This window comes from Myxocyprinus asiaticus, chromosome 1 (genome assembly GCF_019703515.2).
Source record: "Myxocyprinus asiaticus isolate MX2 ecotype Aquarium Trade chromosome 1, UBuf_Myxa_2, whole genome shotgun sequence".
In the NCBI taxonomy this organism is placed as follows: Eukaryota; Metazoa; Chordata; class Actinopteri; order Cypriniformes; family Catostomidae; genus Myxocyprinus; species Myxocyprinus asiaticus.
In genome coordinates this window covers 21,982,668-22,004,411 of record NC_059344.1, presented here as the reverse complement: position 1 = coordinate 22,004,411, position 21,744 = coordinate 21,982,668, and the positions used below count along the sequence as shown (strand labels likewise).

General features: G+C 36.7%; 2 protein-coding genes across 3 annotated transcripts in view; one reads left to right on the top strand and one right to left on the bottom strand.

Moving 5' to 3' along the window:
- Positions 1-7,407, top strand: part of LOC127429489 (thioredoxin-like) — a 46,970-nt gene extending 39,563 nt beyond the window's left edge. For both annotated transcript variants that reach the window (XM_051678560.1, XM_051678651.1), the window contains 2 exons: positions 6,973-7,038; positions 7,263-7,407. In XM_051678560.1, coding sequence (XP_051534520.1) covers positions 6,973-7,038; positions 7,263-7,325 — 129 coding nt within the window. In that variant the 3' untranslated portion in view covers positions 7,326-7,407. The remainder of the gene's footprint in view (positions 1-6,972; positions 7,039-7,262) is intronic.
- Positions 7,408-7,550: 143 nt separating this feature from the next.
- LOC127429123 (sushi, von Willebrand factor type A, EGF and pentraxin domain-containing protein 1-like) overlaps positions 7,551-21,744 on the bottom strand; it is a 162,113-nt gene continuing 147,919 nt past the window's right edge. Inside the window, exons 46-49 of the mRNA XM_051677987.1 lie at positions 17,558-17,653; positions 11,174-11,269; positions 8,937-9,030; positions 7,551-7,930 (exon numbers count right to left, since the gene is read on the bottom strand). Coding sequence (XP_051533947.1) covers positions 7,900-7,930; positions 8,937-9,030; positions 11,174-11,269; positions 17,558-17,653 — 317 coding nt within the window. The 3' untranslated portion in view covers positions 7,551-7,899. The remainder of the gene's footprint in view (positions 7,931-8,936; positions 9,031-11,173; positions 11,270-17,557; positions 17,654-21,744) is intronic.

Sequence of the window (21,744 nt, the reverse complement as noted above, 5' to 3'; positions counted from 1 at the left end):
TTAAAACAAAAATAATTAAGGGTCTTCCAATACCCACAGGTTTCACCTAAATGTATGGTAGCCTATTTTTGTGTGTAATTCTTTTTTTTCTTGCTAACTGCATATTCATATTCAGTTATTGTGAACTAAAATATTACATGCAACTGCATTTACAATGTAATTAACACAATTACAAAGGTATATAATGATGATTTGTGAGTTTTCACTGCAAAACAACCCCCAAAAATGCCGCAAATTGCATCGCAAAATTTGAGAAAAGCCGCAGAAAAAATTAAGTCATTTTGGGCCACAAAAATTAGGAAAAAGTGCCGTGAAATCCTGGTAGGACTGTCAAGTTAAACTTTATAACGAGTGATCTACGTGCTGGTTTAGGAAACAGGCGTTACTCTATTGTAAAATAATGAGTGACATCAGTTAAGATGATCATTAAAGCTTGAGTTGCAACATTATTGGGAAACCCAGCCCTTGTCTATTAAGATGCTCTTAGCTCTGTAGGATTACTCCAGAGCACTCGTAAATCTACAAGTACTACTTAAGTTATGAAGGCTTTGGGAAACAGAAGGCAAAACTAAGATGAATCGTAAGATGTATTCTACGATCTAGGCTTACGATGCTTTTGTGAAACGAGGCCCAGAGCTGCGCAGTGCGCGCACATCTGCAATTAAAAACTTGCGATTAGAAATTTGAACCCACTCACATGTGAGCGATAAGCTTTGTTTCTATCTTGGAAAATCCACAAATGTAGCATATTGACAGCATTGCGAAAAAAAAAAAAAAAAAAACGTGTAAAATACGTCTGATGTCTTTGCTATCGCAAAATCTCAGACATGTCTTCTGGGTGGAGGTAAAGTTCCCTCTGTGCTGTATCACGCAGCTGCACTCAAGAGACGCAATCCATAATTGAATGAGCTGTACGCAAAAACAAGAGCAGGAGAAATTGAGGGGTGATCAAATAAAATGCAAAATATTATTCTGTTTGCCCAACAAGTCATGCATGTGAATCCTTTATCTAGATGTGTGACTTGAAGAGAACAAGCTTGAAGATGTTGAACTTTGACACAGTAATACTGAATTCAACATGTTTCTTGTACAAACACCATGCCATGTGTTCCTTTAATAGACTATTCATAATAGTAGTTGACAGATAATGTATAATTAATATAATAACATTATAATGAATATAATGTACAATGAATGTTAATACAAATATTTATTAAAATGGTTGTATTCTTGTAGTGTTTACTACAAAGCAGGAAATAGAAAAATGCATATTCTTAGGTGTGTTGGAGTTTCAGAAATGGCTTGAATTTACCTGAACATGAATATTCATAGAAATATAAGTATGTCGTTATTATTTCAAAACGTGGAATGGTATGGATATGGGATTATTTTGCATTCTCTATATTTTAGTTTCTGTACTTGTAAAACTCTATACAATTAAGTCAAGAATATTTGAACTCTCAGTCTCAGAAAGCAGGAAATGGCCACTGACCATTCACAGCAAGCATGATGTAAATTGCAGCATAAATTGCAAGAGCTGTCAGAAAATCCATTCTTATTGTCTGGCAGCTCTTATGAGATGCACAGGTTTTTATCACTTTATCGGATAACAAATTGTTGTTTAGAAGTTACCAGGATATATATATAAAAAAAAAAACATTTGTTAAAGTGATTATTTGAATGAGCTACCATTTTGTTGTATATCATGCCACATTAAATGATAAAAATAAGTAAAAAAAAAAAAAAACATTCAGTGTGCCTCCAAAAGAAGTTTTGTCTAGGGCCTCTCAATGTCTAGGACTGGCCCTGAATCACCGATTGCTGTGTGTAGGTAGACATAGGCATAATGAAGTAGGGTGACCACAGTTTATTAAATTAATATGTAAGATGCAATTATTCCATCAATATGATTAGCTGGAACATGTATTTTTTTTATTTTTTATTTAACATTGTACAATGGTGAAAACTGAGACTTGTTTATTTATTTATTTCCATTTCCTGAACTATGTCAACATCTGTGTATAAATGTCCGGTGCTAAAGTAAATAATTCCAAAAAACCAAGGACTTCTACACAGTTGAGGATTTTTTAAATCAGAAATGTAATTGACAGACATACATTTTTTTTATAAAAATTAAAATAATCTTATCTAGGCTAACAGTATATTAATTTCATGTACAGACATATCTGCCTATCTTCATTTGTAAACATCAAAGCTCAGTTTTTAGCTTTTCTGTTAGATAAAAAAAACAAACAAAACAACAACAACAACAACAACATATTCCTGGGATAGGCTCCAGTACCTTCGTGACCTTACATAGGATAAGTGGGAATAAATTAATGTGTATTTTTTTTACTATATATATATATATATATATATACAGTACTGTGCAAAAGTCTTAGGCTTCATAAGATGCTTCACAAAAACATTTGTCTTAAGATGGTTATTTATATTTTCAGCTTTAGTGTCAATAGGAAATATAAATGTTAGACTCCCAAACATTTCTTTTGCAAATAGAATAGAAGAATAGATGAACAGGGAGCCCTGCAACAGATGGCATGGTCCCCACAAAGCCCCCCACTGAATATTGAGTCAGTCTGGGATTACAAGGAGAGACAGAAGCAATTGACACAGCCTAAATATATAGAAGAACTGTGGTGAATTCTCCAAGAAACATTGAACATCCTATCTGCCAACAACCAAGAAAAACCTAGGTCCAGGTGTACCTAGGAGAACTGGTGCTGTTTTAAAAGCAAAGGTGGTCACACCGAATATTGATTTAGCTTTTTTTATGTTTACTGGACTTTGTATGACATTAAGTGATAAATGAAAATGATTTATGGAATTATTTTTGAAGACATCCTCATTATGCAACATTTTTCCCAAGTGCCTAAAACCTTTGCACAGTACTGTACATATATTATATATAGGCAGCAACTTAAACTTTTATGATCATCTTAATTAACGCCACTCGTTATTTTACATAGTTCTTATTAAGTAGAACTTAAATGCTTCGTTATGGGAGCTGTCCGGTCCAATGCTGAAACCATGGCCAATATGTCCAGGAGTTTGTCTTCTCAACATGTACAGGTGCATCTCAATAAATTAGAATGTCGTGGAAAAGTTCATTTATTTCAGTAATTCAACTCAAATTGTGAAACTCGTGTATTAAATAAATTCAATGCACACAGACTGAAGTAGTTTAAGTCTTTGGTTCTTTTAATTGTGATGATTTTGGCTCACATTTAACAAAAACCCACCAATTCACTATCTCAACAAATTAGAATACATCATAAGACCAATAAAAAAAACATTTTTAGTGAATTGTTGGCCTTCTGGAAAGTATGTTCATTTACTGTATATGTACTCAGTACTTGGTAGGGGCTCCTTTTGCTTTAATTACTGCCTCAATTCGGCGTGGCATGGAGGTGATCAGTTTGTGGCACGCCGAGGTGGTATGGAAGCCCAGGTTTCTTTGACAGTGGCCTTCAGCTCATCTGCATTTTTTGGTCTCTTGTTTCTCATTTTCCTCTTGACAATACCCCATAGATTCTCTATGGGGTTCAGGTCTGGTGAGTTTGCTGGCCAGTCAAGCACACCAATACCATGGTCATTTAACCAACTTTTGGTGCTTTTGGCAGTGTGGGCAGGTGCCAAATCCTGCTGGAAAATGAAATCAGCATCTTTAAAAAGCTGGTCAGCAGAAGGAAGCATGAAGTGCTCCAAAATTTCTTGGTAAACGGGTGCAGTGACTTTGGTTTTCAAAAAACACAATGGACCTACACCAGCAGATGACATTGCACCCCAAATCATCACAGACTGTGGAAACTTAACACTGGACTTCAAGCAACTTGGGCTATGAGCTTCTCCACCCTTCCTCCAGACTCTAGGACCTTGGTTTCCAAATGAAATACAAAACTTGCTCTCATCTGAAAAGAGGACTTTGGACCACTGGGCAACAGTCCAGTTCTTCTTCTCCTTAGCCCAGGTAAGACGCCTCTGACGTTGTCTGTGGTTCAGGAGTGGCTTAACAAGAGGAATACGACAACTGTAGCCAAATTCCTTGACATGTCTGTGTGTGGTGGCTCTTGATGCCTTGACCCCAGCCTCAGTCCATTCCTTGTGAAGTTCACCCAAATTCTTGAATCGATTTTGCTTGACAATCATAAGGCTGCGGTTCTCTCGGTTGGTTGTGCATCTTTTTCTTCCACACTTTTTCCTTCCACTCAACTTTCTGTTAACATGCTTGGATACAGCACTCTGTGAACAGCCAGCTTCTTTGGCAATGAATGTTTGTGGCTTACCCTCCTTGTGAAGGGTGTCAATGATTGTCTTCTGGACAACTGTCAGATCAGCAGTCTTCCCCATGATTGTGTAGCCTAGTGAACCAAACTGAGAGACCATTTTGAAGGCTCAGGAAACCTTTGCAGGTGTTTTGAGTTGATTAGCTGATTGGCATGTCACCATATTCTAATTTTTTGAGATAGTGAATTGGTGGGTTTTTGTTAAATGTGAGCTAAAATCATCACAATTAAAAGAACCAAAGACTTAAACTACTTCAGTCTGTGTGCATTGAATTTATTTAATACACGAGTTTCACAATTTGAGTTGAATTACTGAAATAAATGAACTTTTCCACGACATTCTAATTTATTGAGATGCACCGGTATACAAGCATGGAAATGATATGTAACCTTGTCGAGACGCTGAAAGTTAATGACGATCACAGCATTTAATTTAATTAATGATGACTTTGGTAAGATGGGGTTTCAGATTGATGCTCAACTTTATAGAGATGAATGATAGAAATGCATGCAATGTGAATCATAATAAGGGTCTCTAATGTTGCCAGAAGTTTGTTTCTTTTGCTAGAAATGAACACGGTATTGTCCTTATTCTATTTCATAAAATGCATCACACATTTCTTTATTTTCCTAAATGGTTTTTGAATCAGTGAATGTAAAACCTGGTGTAGTACTTTTTGTCAGTTAGTGCAAATTTTACCTGTGCATCTGTCTTCTGGAGTTTGGAAAATAATTATGTAACATTCTAAAATAATTGAATCACATTTTATGACTAAATATTAAGCCTAATATTTGGATATATTAACAGGCCTACCAACTCCATTGATAAAAGTGTCATTAATTTGTTTAGGCTAAAAAATTCATTATAATGTAATGCAGGGCTTAATAGAAAATACATTTAGTGTTAAAAAATGGTTACATTTGTGAATGGCAATTGTTGTTAATTACAAAAAAGTCACTTTTTTGTGCTTCAGTTCTTGAACACAGTTTTCCCTTGGCACACCCAAAGCCTTGTTTCTGGCTATGACTTTCAAATGATCCAAATATATCAATAGAAGTTATTAAACGTTCCTTATTCTCTGATAAACTGTGAAAATGCGAGAAAGATACATTTAAGTTGCACTTATGACTTCAGAGCTGTCCAAAGCCCTTGTTAATTTATGAAGTTTTTACTTTACTACTTTGATGCTTTTTGGGAAACACACCGTAGAGATTAAGTACTTCTTTAGTGATACTAACGTTCTACTTAATGCCTCGGGAAACCCAGCCATGGACAAATAAATGAGATTTAAAAAAATTCCAATTCGGGACTGGTCACCCTACTACATTATCCGTAATCCTACCAACACAGCAATCAGCTCTTTAAACATCTGACTTATGTAATAACCTGGACAATCTATCAGCCATCTTTTTATAAACATTTTTAAAAGCCAATGCATTCCAAATACTGGTCTGCGCTTCACTACAACGGTCCAGTGGGTCACGCTGTGCACAGCTTCGCCAAACCTTTTGATAGAGATTTTGATAGCTGACAGCAAAATAAAACAGGCTGTGTGTCTAAGTAGGCTAAGTAATTTTGCGTGCAGCTGCAAGGGACATCAATAGGCTATTTCTAATACAGACAACTAATATTTCTCTGGCACACATAGGTTGCAGAACCCATGCCTACGCAGAAGAATGTTGGTATGAAATACCAACAGACAGGGCTTTGTGTCTATAGACCCTTCCCTGACTAGTACGGTTTGTGTCACAGGCATTCCTTAGTCCAGTTGCTTAATGAGAGAGAGATAATATGTAGTTGCAATAAAAGTTGAGCAGCGGTGGATAATTATTCTATTGCACGGCATTGAGGAACTGTTGATGACGTGGGTTGACCAATCAGTGGAAAGGTGTGTTTCATGCCCACCCACATGTGCAAATCAAATATTTATCTATTTTCTACACATGAACAATTTTGAAAAACAAACTATCAAAATGAACACGGCTGTTCTCTCAACCTGTAGCTTTATTCTTCAGCAGTCAACACCCAATCGCATTGCACCACCTACTGGTGAGAACGAATAGCACCAGGTTGAGATTGTGCATCGGTACTCTGCTGCTTTTCCTGCAGTTCCTGGATGTGGAAGGTTGAATTTCCAACCGAATTTGAACCAGTGAATTTGAAGAAGCGAATTCTGTTTAGCAAAATAGAACGGGCTGAATTTTACCTGTCGAAAAATCTAGATGCTATTTTCAAATGAACTGAATATTTTAGAAATTAACTTTGGAAGGTGAATATTTAATGTTGAATTTTTAATAATGAAATTAGTTGTGAAATGTTTACAAATGAAATATTCAATGCTTAAAAATACAACCATGTTAAATTTCAGCCTCCCAAAATGCGAGAACTGTAAATGCGACGCATTTAAATGCAAGCACTGATAATACAATGCATTTATTTTTTCGATTAGAGCAACTCAACATGCTTTTATGCTGCAAAGACTTTAGTCATGAATTTACTTCCATACCAGTGGACCTTTTTCCCCTGATTGAATTTCTGGTTATTGCAAAAGATCAGCAAAGCTAAATTAAAATAAAGAAATATTTTAAAAGACTATTAAACATGTTAATCAAACACCAGACTGAATAAATCTATTTACTCTCCCTCTCTATGTCTCTCTTAATTTAGGATGTGGCCAGTTTCTGTGACATCAAATGTATGCCAACATTCCATTTCTATAAGAATGGGCAGAAGGTAAAACATCATACTTTGAGATTTTCAATTTCATTCAGTGCTCTCATAAGGGGAATTAGCTTAAATAAATTCATATAGCTGTTCTTTGATAGTTCAGCCTGTTCACCACTGTATTTGGATGGGTAAAAAAGATACATATTCCAGTGGATTGCACTTGAGGAGATTGTTGTTCTTTTGATAAATTGTAACTTAGATGTAACTGTGTTCTTACAACTGTCTTGCAGGTTGATGAATTCTCTGGCTCAAACCAAGCTAAGCTGGAAGTGAAGATCAACTTGCATAAATGAAGGAAAACAAACATGCACACACATACTAATATATATATATATATATATATATATATATATAATATTTGGTCTGTCTTATGTATTTTATGTTGGCTTTGTATGAAATGAGAACAATAAATGAAAACAAAAGTTGACTTTTACAGTCTTCTCTACTTTATGTTGTCCTGGGTAAATAAGAAATGATTCAAATGTTTACTTAACTGGAAGTCACTTGAGAGAGGCAGGTGAAACAAACTGAAAGTTTAATTGAGAATTCTTCACAATGAACTGAGAAAGTGAGAATTACACTTGGTTTTAATATGGCTGTATTTTCTGTTTGAATAAAAACATGAAAAGAATAGTTTATATACCTGTACATTGGACAATCACATCAACATTTTTACACATCATACAAGTTCATGTATATAGCAGCAGCAGCATACATTTAATACGGTTTCATTTTCTACATGAAAAAATACAGCTTTAATTTACAAAACCACTTAGGACTTCCAGAAAGAGAAAACGAGTTGTTTACAAGTCTCTGAAGGTTTCTTGTTCCAACACGATCAGACTCAAGCGCATGTCGCGTGGCACATTAAAAAAGAAAGTATGCAGATTTTCTTTTTCTGAAAGATGAGAAGTAAAATTCAGGTCTTTATTAAATGGGTCTAACTTTAAATCAGTTTTGGAGAAAATAAAAACTATGTATATATATATATATATATATAATTATTATTATTATTATTATTTTACTAAATATAGTCTAAAAATATATTCCACATATTGTATACTTAAGACAAGGCTAAATAATTTGGTTACATTTTTGGGCATAACATATAGCTATCAAGCATTCATGGACTCTGAATTTGACAACTTGCTAACTGTTTCAGTGCTTTTTCAGTGGCTCACACACAAAACTATCAGTCTGGTGCATGTTACTTTTCCTATAGTTCAGAGAAAGTCTTCAAGTCCTAAAAGCTCACATGATTCTTCGACTGACCAAGCATCAAGTTAATCTAATTGTGAATCACTCTAACCCCCAATGATGACTGTAGCCTCTAATTAGCTGACTGGCTGGAAACAGTCATAGTAAAAATCAGCAAATCAATAGTATTCTAGTGAGAGGCTCTATGTGGTCAATGAAATCTAGACATTGGTACGGAATCAGTGAAAAAAAAATAGTACAGAGCAAATAACTTGAATGAATCACAAATTAAATAGCAGCAGTATCAGTTGACAATTAATTATAGTTCACTCCTGAGGATAGTAATCTCCCTCTGCTAACTCAAATGTTTGGATTCAAACCAACTAAAGTGCCTTGGAACTTGCATATTTACTGATGTGCCATTATAAATCTAGGTGTGTCAAAGACAAATATTCACATACTGACACATAAAACAGAGTTCAAATGATGTGTATGTCTCTATACTTTCTCTACATTCAAAATCAACTGAAAACTAGCAGGTTACAATGTTAGTGCTCCATGTTTTCCACAGATATGCTGGCAGCATGTTGATCTTGATGAAGGTCTTGAATAAAACTTGTGAAAGATGAAATGTGTGTACATTTTCTATGTACGTGCATATGCATGAGGGGTACTGATTACATGTCCGTCAATTGTGCAAGGCTTACCTCGAGCAGTCATATCCTCCCCATCCTTGACTGCAATGACACCTGTTAGGTCGGATACACCTGCCTCCATTCAAACAGGGTGTTGAGCACACCGCTGAAAACACACATATCAAATACTTCTGTTAACCCTTGCACATAACTGTATATCTGTATATAGCATATTTGTACATCCAGTACATTATTCTGTCGTATTGTGTATTTCTCTCTATATTATTATTTACTGTATTATATTTTATTTTTATTATATGTCTTGTTCTGTATTCTCTTTGCATGGAATGCTTTCATCACCAAGAAAAATTCCTTGCGTAAGCATACTTGGCAATAAATCTCATTCTGATTCTGATAACAGCAATATTTCAATGCAGAGTATGTGCTTAGGCTGACTTAGGACAAAGGCTGCCTTATATCTGTAGTTCTTCAGTTAACTCTTATAGACCTCTCAGTACTGTACTACAGCAACATTATATTCATTGAAGTTCAACATTATATGGAACTTTTTCCCCATTTACTATGCATTAGGCTACTTGTTACATAATGTGTTGCTACAACATCAAAGTATAACTTAGTAACTTGAATTACTTGTCTTATATTCATATCATGGTGCATCAAAAATGCAGCACTTTGCACATTATATTTGCAAGAAAAAGGGAAGAAATTTGAATGCAGTCCTGGCAGGCATTATTTATTTTGTGATTACGTCTCTCTGTAAAAAAATACATTATTATGTTGGGAACATTTGAAGATGCTTAGAAAATGCTCAAACTGGCATTTAAACAGTAAAGTAGGAAATATTCTATTAATTTTCTAATAAAAAATAATGATCAATATTCTTGATGATTTACTGTAATTTGGCAGCTCATAGGTTTTTTCATGAACTGCAACTGCAAGTCAAAGGAACAAAGCAAAAACAGTAATCATAAAGTAGACTTAGCTTTACACTTCTAAAACTTTACCTGAGTTCACTTAAACACATACATTTAGGTACACAGGTCTGGTTTGGAACACAACCAGAGAAGTTCTTCACAATGGACATCCCCTGTAATTTGAGGACTTTGCCCTACAAACCTTTGTCCTGACAGACATTTTAAACACACCTCATTTTAATCAAAACAGGTAGATTAAACATAAAGAGACAAGCCACAACAGCAGAATAAGAGCCAGTTCACAACCATTTAAAAGTTGTACAGCAACCACTGTGAGTGTAGATGACAGGCTTGAGTCTGCAAAACCATTTAAATTTCACATATGAGGTTGTATTGTACAAGCCAAAGCGTATTCTTCTACATGAAAAGGCACATCGTTTTTTTGTTTTTTTTTTAAAGGAATGAGGCAGTCAAAGGAATTAGACAGCTGGAAATTAATAAAATATTGGGCTTGTCCACATTACCTTCAAATACATAAAACATACCTTCATACACAGTAAAAAATTCTAATTTAGACAGATAAAAACATTTTTTAATACAAGACAATTCATGTAATTTTATGGTAAAATGTTTTTTCTTTTTTTTTTTTAAGAGGTAAAAAGTATGATTTGCTATAGTTAACAGTGCAATTAATGTTTAACAAGACATGTTACAATTAGACAATACAAGACTGTAGAGCTGAGGAGGGCGGGGCCGGGCTGGAATGAGACACACCCGGTCCCCAATCAGCCTGATGGGGCGCGCGAGGGATAAAGGCGGCCGGGGACGACAGTTCGAGAGAGAGAGAATTACAGACAGCTGTGCTGTGTTTTTAGTTGTGTGTTTTTGTTTGGGTTTTTGTTTAATAAATTATTATTTAAGTTGTCAAGCCGGTTCTCGCCTTCTCCTTTCCTCGAAACCCCCTTACAAAGACAATTATGTTTCTTCTTATTTTTGACATCAGTTATGTACATTGGTGTAATCACTTCTCTCGTTTGCACTCCACCTTACTTTGTAACTCTTAAATTTAACCAGTTAAGCATAAAGTCTTTATGTGACAGCAAAATATACATTTACCTAAGAACCAACTTTAGTTGAACTTCGTCTTAGACTAAACTCTGAATTGTAGACAGAGATCACAGATATCTTGGGGGAAATGTTTGATGTTCTCTAGACTCTATAAATTGGCAGCAATTAAATGCTGTGAGGTTATGGCTAGGCTACATCTCAACTTGTCAAGAGTGAACAAAGCAGATGATGTTCCTACTTCCCTAATTATGTTAAGATGTTATTTCACACAAAGAAGCTTACCCAAACAAACCCACACACTCTTACCATTGTGGCAGCGTGTGCCCGTCCAGCCTACTGGGCACTCACACTGGTATGGAGCTACACAGCGTCCTCCATTTAGACAAGGTAGGATGCAGATTGCTGCAGTTAAAACAACACAGGCACAGTATTAATTTGTTAAACTTTTAAAAGCCCTAGTATATACAGCATATATATATATATATATATATATACACACACACACACACATATTATATATATATAATATGTGTGTGTGTGTGAATATATATATATATATACACACACACACACACACACATATTATATAATATATTATAAAATATATATTGTGTATATACATATACACACACAGATCAGCCACAACATTAAAACCACCTGCCTAATATTGTGTAGGTCCCCCTCGTGCCGCCAAAACAGCACCAACCCGTATCTCAGAATAGCATTCTGAGATGCTATTCTTCTCACCACAATTGTACAGAGCGGTTATTTGAGTTACCAAAGACTTTGTCAGTTCAAACCAGTCTGGCCATTCTCTGCTGACCTCTCTCTTCAACAAGGCTTTTCCATCCACAGAACTGCCGCTCACTGGATGTTTTTGGTTTTTGGCACCATTCGGAGTAAATTCTAGAGACTTGTTCGTGAAAATCCCAGGATATCAACAGTTACAGAAAAACTCAAACCAGCCCGTCTGGCACCAACAATCATGCCACGCTCCAAATCACTGATATCAAATTTTTTTTCCCATTCTGATGGTTGATGTGAACATTAACTGAAGCTCCTGACATGTATCTGGATGATTTTATGCACTGCACTGCTGCCACATGATTGGCTGATTAGATAAATCGCAAGGATGATTGTTGGTGCCAGATGAGCTGGTTTGAGTATTTCTGTAACTGTTGATCTCCTGGGATTTTCACACATAACAGTGTCTAGCATTTACTCAGAATGGTGCCAAAAACAAAAAACATCCAGTGAGTGGCAGTTCTGTGGACAGAAAAGCCTTGTTGATGAGAGAGGTCAACAGAGAATGGCCAGACTGGTTTCAACTGACAAAGTCTACAGTAACTCAGATAACCGCTCTGTACAATTGTGGTGAGAAGAATATCATCTCAGAATGCTATTCTGAGATGCTATTTCGGTTGGTGCTGTTAGGCAGGTGGTTTTAATGCTGTGGCTATATAATATTATATATATATATATATATTGAAGTCAGAAGTTTACATACACCTTAGCTAAATACATTTAAACTCAGTTTTTCACAATTCCTGACATTTAATTGTAGAAAACATTCCCTGTCTTAGGTCAGTTATTCTTCCAGACAGAACTGGTTTAACCGATTTAGGTTTGTAGGCCTCCTTGCTCGCACATCAGACTGAGGTCAGGGCTTTGTGATGGCCACTCCAATACCTTGACTTTGCTGTCCTTAAGCCATTTTGCCACAACTTTGGAGGTATGCATAGGGTCATTGTCCATTTGGAAGACCCACATGCGACCGAGCTTTAACTTCATGGCTGATGTCTTGAGATGTTGCATCGATATATCCACATAATTTTCCTTCCTCATGATGCCATCTATTTTATGAAGTGCACCAGTCCCTCCTGCAGCAAAGCACTCCCACAACATGATGCTGCCACCCCCATGCTTCACGGTTGGGATGGTGTTCTTTGGCTTGCAAGCCTCACCCTTTTTCCACCGAACATAATGATGGTCATTATGGCCAAACAGTTAAAAAAAAAGTAATGAATTAAAAATTCATCAGACCAAAGGACATTTCTCCAAAAAGATCTTTGTCCCCATGTGCACTTGCAAACTGTAGTCTGGCTTTTTTATGGCGGTTTTGTTGCAGTGGCTTCTTCCTTGCTGAGCAGCCTTTCAGGTTATGTCGATATTGGACTCATTTTACTGTGGATATAGATACTTGTCTACCTGTTTCCTCCAGCATCTTCACAAGGTCCTTTGCTGTTGTTCTGGGATTGATTTGCACTTTTCGTACCAAACTATGTTCATCTCTAGGAGACAGAATGCATCTCCTTCCTGAGCGGTATTATGGCTGCGTAGTACCATGGTGTTTATACTTGCATACTATTGTTTGTACAGATGAACGTGGTACCTTGAGGCATTTGGAAATTGCTCCCAAGGACGAACCAGACTTTTGGAGGTCCACAATTTTTTTCTGAGGTCTTGTCTGATTTCTTTTGATTTTCCCATGATGTCAAGCAAAGAGGCACTGTGTTTGAAGGTAGGCCTTAAAATACATCCACAGGTACATCTCCAATTCAGTACACCTCCTATCAGAAGCTAATTGGCTAATTGCCTAAAGGCTTAACATTATTTTCTGGAATTCTCCAAGCTGCTTAAAGGCACAGTTAACTTAGTGTATGTAAGCTTCTGACTCACTGGAATAGTGATATAGTAACTTAAAAGTGAAACAATCTGTAAACAATTGTTGGAAAAATGACCCTTGTCATGCACAAAGTAAATGTCCTAAACGACTTGCCAAAACAATAATTTGCTAATATTAAATCTGTGGAGTGGTTAAAAAATGAATTTTAATGATTTCAACCTAAGTGTATGTAAACTTCTGACTTCAACTGTATGTATAAATATATATATATATATATATATATATATATATATATATATATATATATATATACACTATATTGCCAAAAGTATTCGCTCATCTGCCTTTAGACGCATATGAACTTAAGTGACATCCCATTCTTAATCCATAGGGTTTAATATGACGTCGGCCCACCCTTTGCAGCTATAACAGCTTCAACTCTTCTGGGAAGGCTTTCCACAAGGTTTAGGAGTGTGTTTATGGGAATTTTTGACCATTCTTCCAGAAGCGCATTTGTGAGGTCAGACACTGATGTTGGACGAGAAGGCCTGGCTCGCAGTCTTCGCTCTAATTCATCCCAAAGGTGCTCTGTCGAGTTGAGGTCAATACTCTGTGCAGGCCAGTCAAGTTCTTCCACACCAAACTCGCTCATCCATGTCTTTATGGACCTTGCTTTGTGCACTGGTGCGCAGTCATGTTGGAACAGGAAGAGGCCATCCCCAAACTGTTCCCACAAAGTTGGGAGCATGGAATTGTCCAAAATATCTTGGTATGCTGAAGCATTCAGAGTTCCTTTCACTGGAACTAAGGGGCCAAGCCCAGCTCCTGAAAAACAACCCCACACCATAATCCCCCCTCCACCAAATTCACAGTTGGCACAATGCAGTCAGACAAGTACCGTTCTCCTGGCAACCGCCAAACCTAGACTCGTCCATCAGATTGCCAGATGGAGAAGCGTGAGTCGTCACTCCAGAGAACGCGTCTCCACTGCTCTAGAGTCCAGTGGCGGCGTGCTTTACACCACTGCATCCGACGCTTTGCATTGCACTTGGTGATGTATGGCTTGGATGCAGCTGCTCGGCCATGGAAACCCATTCCATGAAGCTCTCTACACACTGTTCTTGAGCTAATCTGAAGGCCACATGAACTTTGGAGGTCTGTAGCGATTGACTCTGCAGAAAGTTGGCGACCTCTGCGCACTATGCGCCTCAGCATCCACTGACCCCGCTCTGTCATTTTACGTGGCCTGTCATTGCTGTCATTCCCAATCGCTTCCACTTTGTTATAATACCACTGACAGTTGACTGTGGAATATTTAGTAGTGAGGAAATTTCATGACTGGACTTGTTGCACAGGTGGCATCCTATCACAGTACCACGCTGGAATTCACTGAGCTCCTGAGAGTGGCCCATTCTTTCACAAATGTTTGTAGAAGCAGTCTGCATGCCTAGGTGCTTCATTTTATACACCTGTGGCAATGGAAGTGATTGGAACACCTGAATTCAATTATTTGGATGGGTGAGCGAATACTTTTGGCAATATAGTGTATATATATATATATATATATATATATATACACATACATACATACAGAGGTGGTTTTAATGATGTGGCTGATCAGTATATATATATATATATACACATACATACACACAAACATACATATATACATACACATATATAAAGTACTGTGCAAAAGTCTTAGTCTTAGAATAGAAGAACAGGGAGCCCAACAGATGTCATGGCCCCCACAAAGCCCCCCACTGAACACTGTGTCTGAGATTACATATAGAGACAGAAGCAATCGAGACAGCCTAAATAGATAGAAGAACTGTGGTGAATTCTCCAAGAAACTTTGAACATAATATCTGCCAACAACCAAGAAACACTGTGTCCAGGTGTGCTTAGGAGAACTGGTGCTGTTTTAAAGGCAAAGGTGGTCACACCGAATATTGATTTAGCTTTTTTACGTATACTGGACTTTGTATGACATTAAGTGATAAATGAAAACTATTTATTTCATTATTTTTTAAGACATCCTCACTCTGCAACATTTTTGTGCCTAAAACTTTTGCACAGTACTGATATACATACAATGCATTCATAAAGAATCCAGACGCCTTCATATTTTCACATTTTGTTCTGTTACAGCCTTACGCTAAAATGCTTTAATTTTTTTCCACATCATTCTATACTCCATACCCCACAATGACAAAGCAAAAACCAGATTTCTGATAACTTTGCAGATGTATTAAAAAGAAAAAACTGTAATATCACACTGACATAAGTATTCAGACCCTTAACTCAGTACTTAGTTGAAGCATCTTTGGCAGCGATTTCAGCCTCAAGTCTTTTTGGGTATGATGCGACAAGCTTTGCACACCTGGATTTGGGGATTTTCTGCTATTCTTCTCTGCAGATCCTCTCAGGCTCTGTCTGGTTGGATGGGGACCGTCGGTGGACAGCCATTTTCAGGTCTCTCCAGAGATGTTCGATTGGGCTCAAGTCCGGGCTCTGGCTGGGCCACTCAAGGACATTCACAGAGTTGTTCTTATGCCACTCTTTTGTTGTCTTGACTGTGTGCTTAGGGTCATTGTCCTGTTGGAAGGTGAACCTTCGGCCCAGTCTGAGGTCCTGTGCGCTCTAGACCAGGTTTTCTTTAAGGATATCTCTGTATTTTGCTGTGTTCAGGTTTCCTTCAACCCTGACCAGTCCCCCAGTCCCTGCCTGTGAAAAACACCCCACAGCATGATGCGATCACCACCATGCTTCACCGTTGAGATGATATTGCACAGGTGATGAGCTGTGCCTGGTTTCCTCCAGACATGACACTTGGAATTGAGGCCAAACAGTTCAATCTTCATTTCATCAAACAAGAGAATCTCATTTCTCACAGTCTGAGAGTCCTTTTGTCCTTCTGCAAGTTTTTCCCATCTCCACACATGATCTCTGGAGCTCAACCTGAGTGACCATCAGGTTATTGGTCACCTCTCTTACCAAGGCCCTTCTCCCCCGATTGCTCAGTTTGGCCAGGCGGCCAGCTCTAGGAAGAGTCCTTGTTGTTCCAAACTTCTTCCATTTAAGAATTATGGAGGCCACTGTGCTCTTGGGAAACTTCAATGCAGCCAACATTTTTTTGTAGCCTTCCCCAGATCTGTGCCTCGACACAATCCTGTCTCTGAGCTCTGCAGCCAGTTCCTTTGACCTCATGGCTTGGTTTTTGCTCTGAAATGCATTTTCAGCTGTGAGACCTTATATAGACTGGTGTGTGCCTTTCCAAATCATGTCCAATAATTTGAATTTGCCACAGGTGGACTCCAATCAAAGTGTAGAAACATCTCAAAGATGATCCAGAGAAATGGCATGTACCTGAGCTAAATTTCAAGTGTCATAGCAAGGGGTCTGAATACTTATGTCAATGTGATATTTCCAGTTTTTTCTTTTTAATAAATTTGAAAAGTTATGAAAAATCTGTTTGTTGCTTTATCATTATGGGGTGTGGAATATAGATTGATGTGAAAAAAACAAAAACGTTTTTTTAAGCATTTTAGCATAAGGGTGTAACGTGAAAAAAATTAAGGGGTCTGAATACTTTATGAATGCAATTATATATATATATATATATATACACACACACACACACACACACACACACACATACAGTATAGTATACCATATAGTATACACACAGTTATGAGATTCTATATCAATGCTGTATTTACAGTGGTCCCAAAAAGCATTTGGACACTTAAGTCACAATTAAAAATGACCAAATCGAGTGGCATATGTAAACAAATGAAGCTAGACCTTTTCTCAAAGCTTACTTCACTTTTCTGCACTATTTTTTAATTACTTGTAACAATTTTTTTTTATACTGAAGGTGACATAATTTTGAAAAATATATCTACTGTTTAATAATTTACAGCCATACAAATTTCTATTTGTAAAATGTTTTATTATTAATGAGCAAGATCATTAAGGGAGAAGGTGTTGTGATGAACACTGTTCTTGATGAATGAAATAGAATGGAACGATTTTAATATTTATTGTATGGAATGACTTACGCTCCTCGCAAAAACGTCCCATCCATCCCTCTGGACAGGAACAAATGTTTGGTTTTTGGCACACACCTCCATTCTTACAATGGAGCCAACACACAGCTGTACAAACACACAAACACAAAAAATGATTGGAAACACTATAGAAAATCATGTCATCACTAAAACAGCATAAAAGGTACAATCACAATGCTGCTCTCCTTCTTAATGAGTATGCCAAAATGGCACATAAAACATGCAGCCAGAAAAGCCAAATGTTAGATGAACATTCACACCACTGTGAACTTTCACTGGTAAGAGTTGGTTTAAACAAGCACCCAAACCAATCGAGCCCAAGACTCAAAGACCAAAAGAGAGGCTGAGGAGGTTTATTCTTGCATAATCAGAGTTAAAGCATCAGCATGCCAAAAATAAAAGCTCTTTATAGCTCATCATTCATGCCTTGGTGAAAAAAGTGGCATCCATACCAAACCTCATCTCTATAAACTCTACAAGTACATAACCCTGTTATTCAGTGGCTAATATAAAATGGATAGTTCTGGTCCTGGATGTTGATTGGTTAATACAGCTTTCTTGTTGTGCTAAAATAAATGAAATAGTAACATCTATGATGCAAAATACCATTTCACCTAGTTATTGTGTTTATCACTGCACAGCATCCATAGAGAACATGTTCTGTTATTGTCTACTGTACATCTTGGGGACTATATCTTCTGGTAGAAGGATGGCACATCAAACATTATCTTTATAAAATAATGTTTAATGAAAATTTTTGTCCTAAATACTTTTATTATCTAGTCCATATTCACAATATAAAATCACGTCTCATCCCTTATTGCTTAATTATATCAACATTGGCTGATTGAGGGCATGCACTACATGTGGGATTGTTATCATACAGAAAGGGCATGGACACTTGGGATAATCCAATCTTTTGTCATCCAAGCTTTTATTTGGTGTTTTTTTGTGTGTGTATTTTTAATTGTTAATATCAGTAGTATTATTTTAAACAGTGGCAAGTCATGTTGATATTTTGTATATTTGTACTTCCACGTTTTTTATATATATATTTTCCATATGTTTTTACTTTGTAAAGGGCCTTTATAAGCTACCTTAAAAGGCACTATATAAAAATAAAGTGCATTATTAGAAGTTAATTACAAAAGCAGAAAATCACTCTATGCAGGTATGTGAATGCAGATGTTTTTAGCGATGCAAGCTCGATTTTGTACATTGTTGCATTCCACAAATAATTCATAGCAGTTTAAAGAGAATGGGGTTATCACAATGCCAACATTTTAGTAGTCAGTACCAATACCAATTAAATTTCTCAATTCTCAATGCCAATTTGGATACCACAGCAAAAGCTAAAATGAACAAATGTGTTAATTAAGTAAATATTCTAAGTAATATATATATATATATACTGTACACTGTATATATCTATCTATCTATCTATATATATATATATATATATATATATATACATACACACACACACTACCGGTCAAAAGCTTTGAAACACACTCATTCTTTATTATAATTTCTTTTCACATTTTAGAATAATAGTAAAGTCATCAAAACTATGGAATAACATAAATGGAACTATGGGAATTATGTTGTGACTAAACAAAATCCAAAACAAATCAAAACTGTGTTTATCTGAGCATCTTCAAAGGAGTCACCCTTTGCCTAGAATTTGCAGACATGTACTCTTGACATTTTCTCAACCAACTTCTTGAGGTATCACCCTGGGATACAAACTTAATGGCTGTTTTTCTTTATTATTTGGTCCAAGTCATCAATTTCAAAAACTTTTTTTTTTAAATTACATTTTAGTTTTATAATGAAATAAATTAATATGGTGGCTCAATTATATTTTTGGCTACAAAACTAATTTCAAACATTTAAGCATACGCCTTCAGATCAAAAGATTTTTAAGATCATGAGAAACATTTCAGCCAAATGTTTCAAAACTTTTGACCAGTAGAGTATATACACACACACTCACTCAATGGCCACTCTGAGGTACACCTGTACATCTACTTATTCATGCAGTTATCTAATCAGCCAATTGTGTGGCAGCAGTGTAATGTATAAAATCATGTAACATTTTTTAAAAAGAACAGGAAACTGAGGCTGTATTGGGCACAGGCTCACCAAAACTAGACAGTAGATGATTGGAAAAACATCACCTGGTCTGACAAACCTGGATTTCTGCTGAGGTACACAAATGGTAGGCCCACTGCAGCCTCAGTTTTCTGTTCTTGGCTGACAGAAGTGGAACCCAACGTGATCTTCTGCTGTTGTAGCCCATCTGTCTCAAGGTTTGACGTGCATTCTGAGATGCTATTCTGCTCACTACAATTGTACAGACGGGTTAACCTAATTACTGTAGCCTTTCTGTCAGCTCAAACCAGTCTGGCCATTCTCTGTTGACCTCTCTCATCAACAAGGCGTTTTCATCCACAGAACTGCCGCTCACTGGATGTTTTTTGTTTTTCACACCATTCTCTATACACTCTAGAGACTGTTGTGTGTGAAAATCCCAGGAGATCAGCAGTTACAGAAATACTCAAACCAGCCCATCTGGCATCAACAATCATGCCACGGTCCAAATCACTGAGATCACATTTTTTCCCCATTCTGATGGTTGATGTGAACATTAACTGAAGCTCCTGACCCGTATCTGCATGATTTTATACATTACACTGCTGCCACATGATTGGCTGTTAAAATAATAGCATGAATCAGTAGATGTACAGGTGTTATTAGGTGGCCAGTGAGTGTATACAGTAAGTATGAATTCTCAAGCAAATAAAAAAAAAAGACATAACTGGCTGTTTTTTTTTTTCATTAATACCTAACCAAGACAGGTATTTTTAATTAATCTTAAAGCTTATTAGACCATTTAGGCATGTATCTGCATTACCACGAGTGGTAATCTGTCAGAAAGCAAGCGGGTACCAAATGAGTCAGTACTTGGTACTACCGGTATTGCAGAAAGTCTAGTAATGTTACATCTTTTAAATTTTAGTATGGACTTGGTACACTGAAAACCCTAATATGTTCATTGCACTCATTTGATTGAGTAAACTCAATTCCACTGAGTAATGGGGTCTGCCAAAACTTGAGAGTTTTAGTTGAATTAATATATAAGTTGAGTTAACTACATGCAAGTAGACTGAACTCAGATTTGCTATTTAAATATTGTTTTTTTCTACTGTTGTTAATCATTTTTATTTAATTGATTCAATTTTAGAACAATAGCACAGCTCAAATAAAGATGATAACTGATTCTAGGTCAGTTATTAAACAATTTTCCACATAAATGCACATAAACCTGTACTTCAGCTGCAGACGCACAAGGAGAACTGTGATAATGTTCAGGGGTCACTGATCAACCTAATGGTGACAACTCACAAAACAACTATTTGGAACAAAACAACAAATAATTCTACAAAAGAGCTAAAACCTCTCTGAATTCTAAATAACAACTATTTAAATGCCCAAGGAATTCATTTGACCAAGGAAACATAATTAAATAGTTAAAGTGCAAGAGATTGTGGACATTCCCTATAGCCTCAATTTTGTACTCAAAATTCTGAGTTCTTTACACTTAAAATCTTAAGTCTATGGATTTTTAAGATAAATAATTTGATTGTACTTATATATTTGTGTTGAGCCCAAAACTTGACATTTCAAGTGACACAATTAAGACAACTAGATATTCCAAGTAATAACAACTTCAGGGTTTACGGTGTAAGTACCTGTACTTTTGACATTCCTAGAAGAGAATACAGTATAAGCAAGTAGCAAGTAAGTTAAAGTCAATAGATAACCAGTGTTTGTTTTCATATGTGTTTATGTGCAAGCCCAGTCAAAAAAAAAATTGTGTAAAGGAAGGTGGAAAGGCTTTTGAAGGCAAAGCCAGGTGGGATTGAAGGGCAGTTCCTACTACTACCTTTGCAGGTAGGGGATATGGTCCAAGTTCTATTCTCCAAGCACACACTCCTCCTAGAACCCTCCATGGTGTAGCCTGCATAACATGAGTACACCACCACATCTCCAAACTGGAACCCTGACCCACGGACCACCCCATTGGCCACGTATAGAGGTGGGCCACAGGACACCCCAGTGTATGATCAAAATGGACCGGACCAGTTGGTTAGAAAGGAAGATTTTCAGCAAGG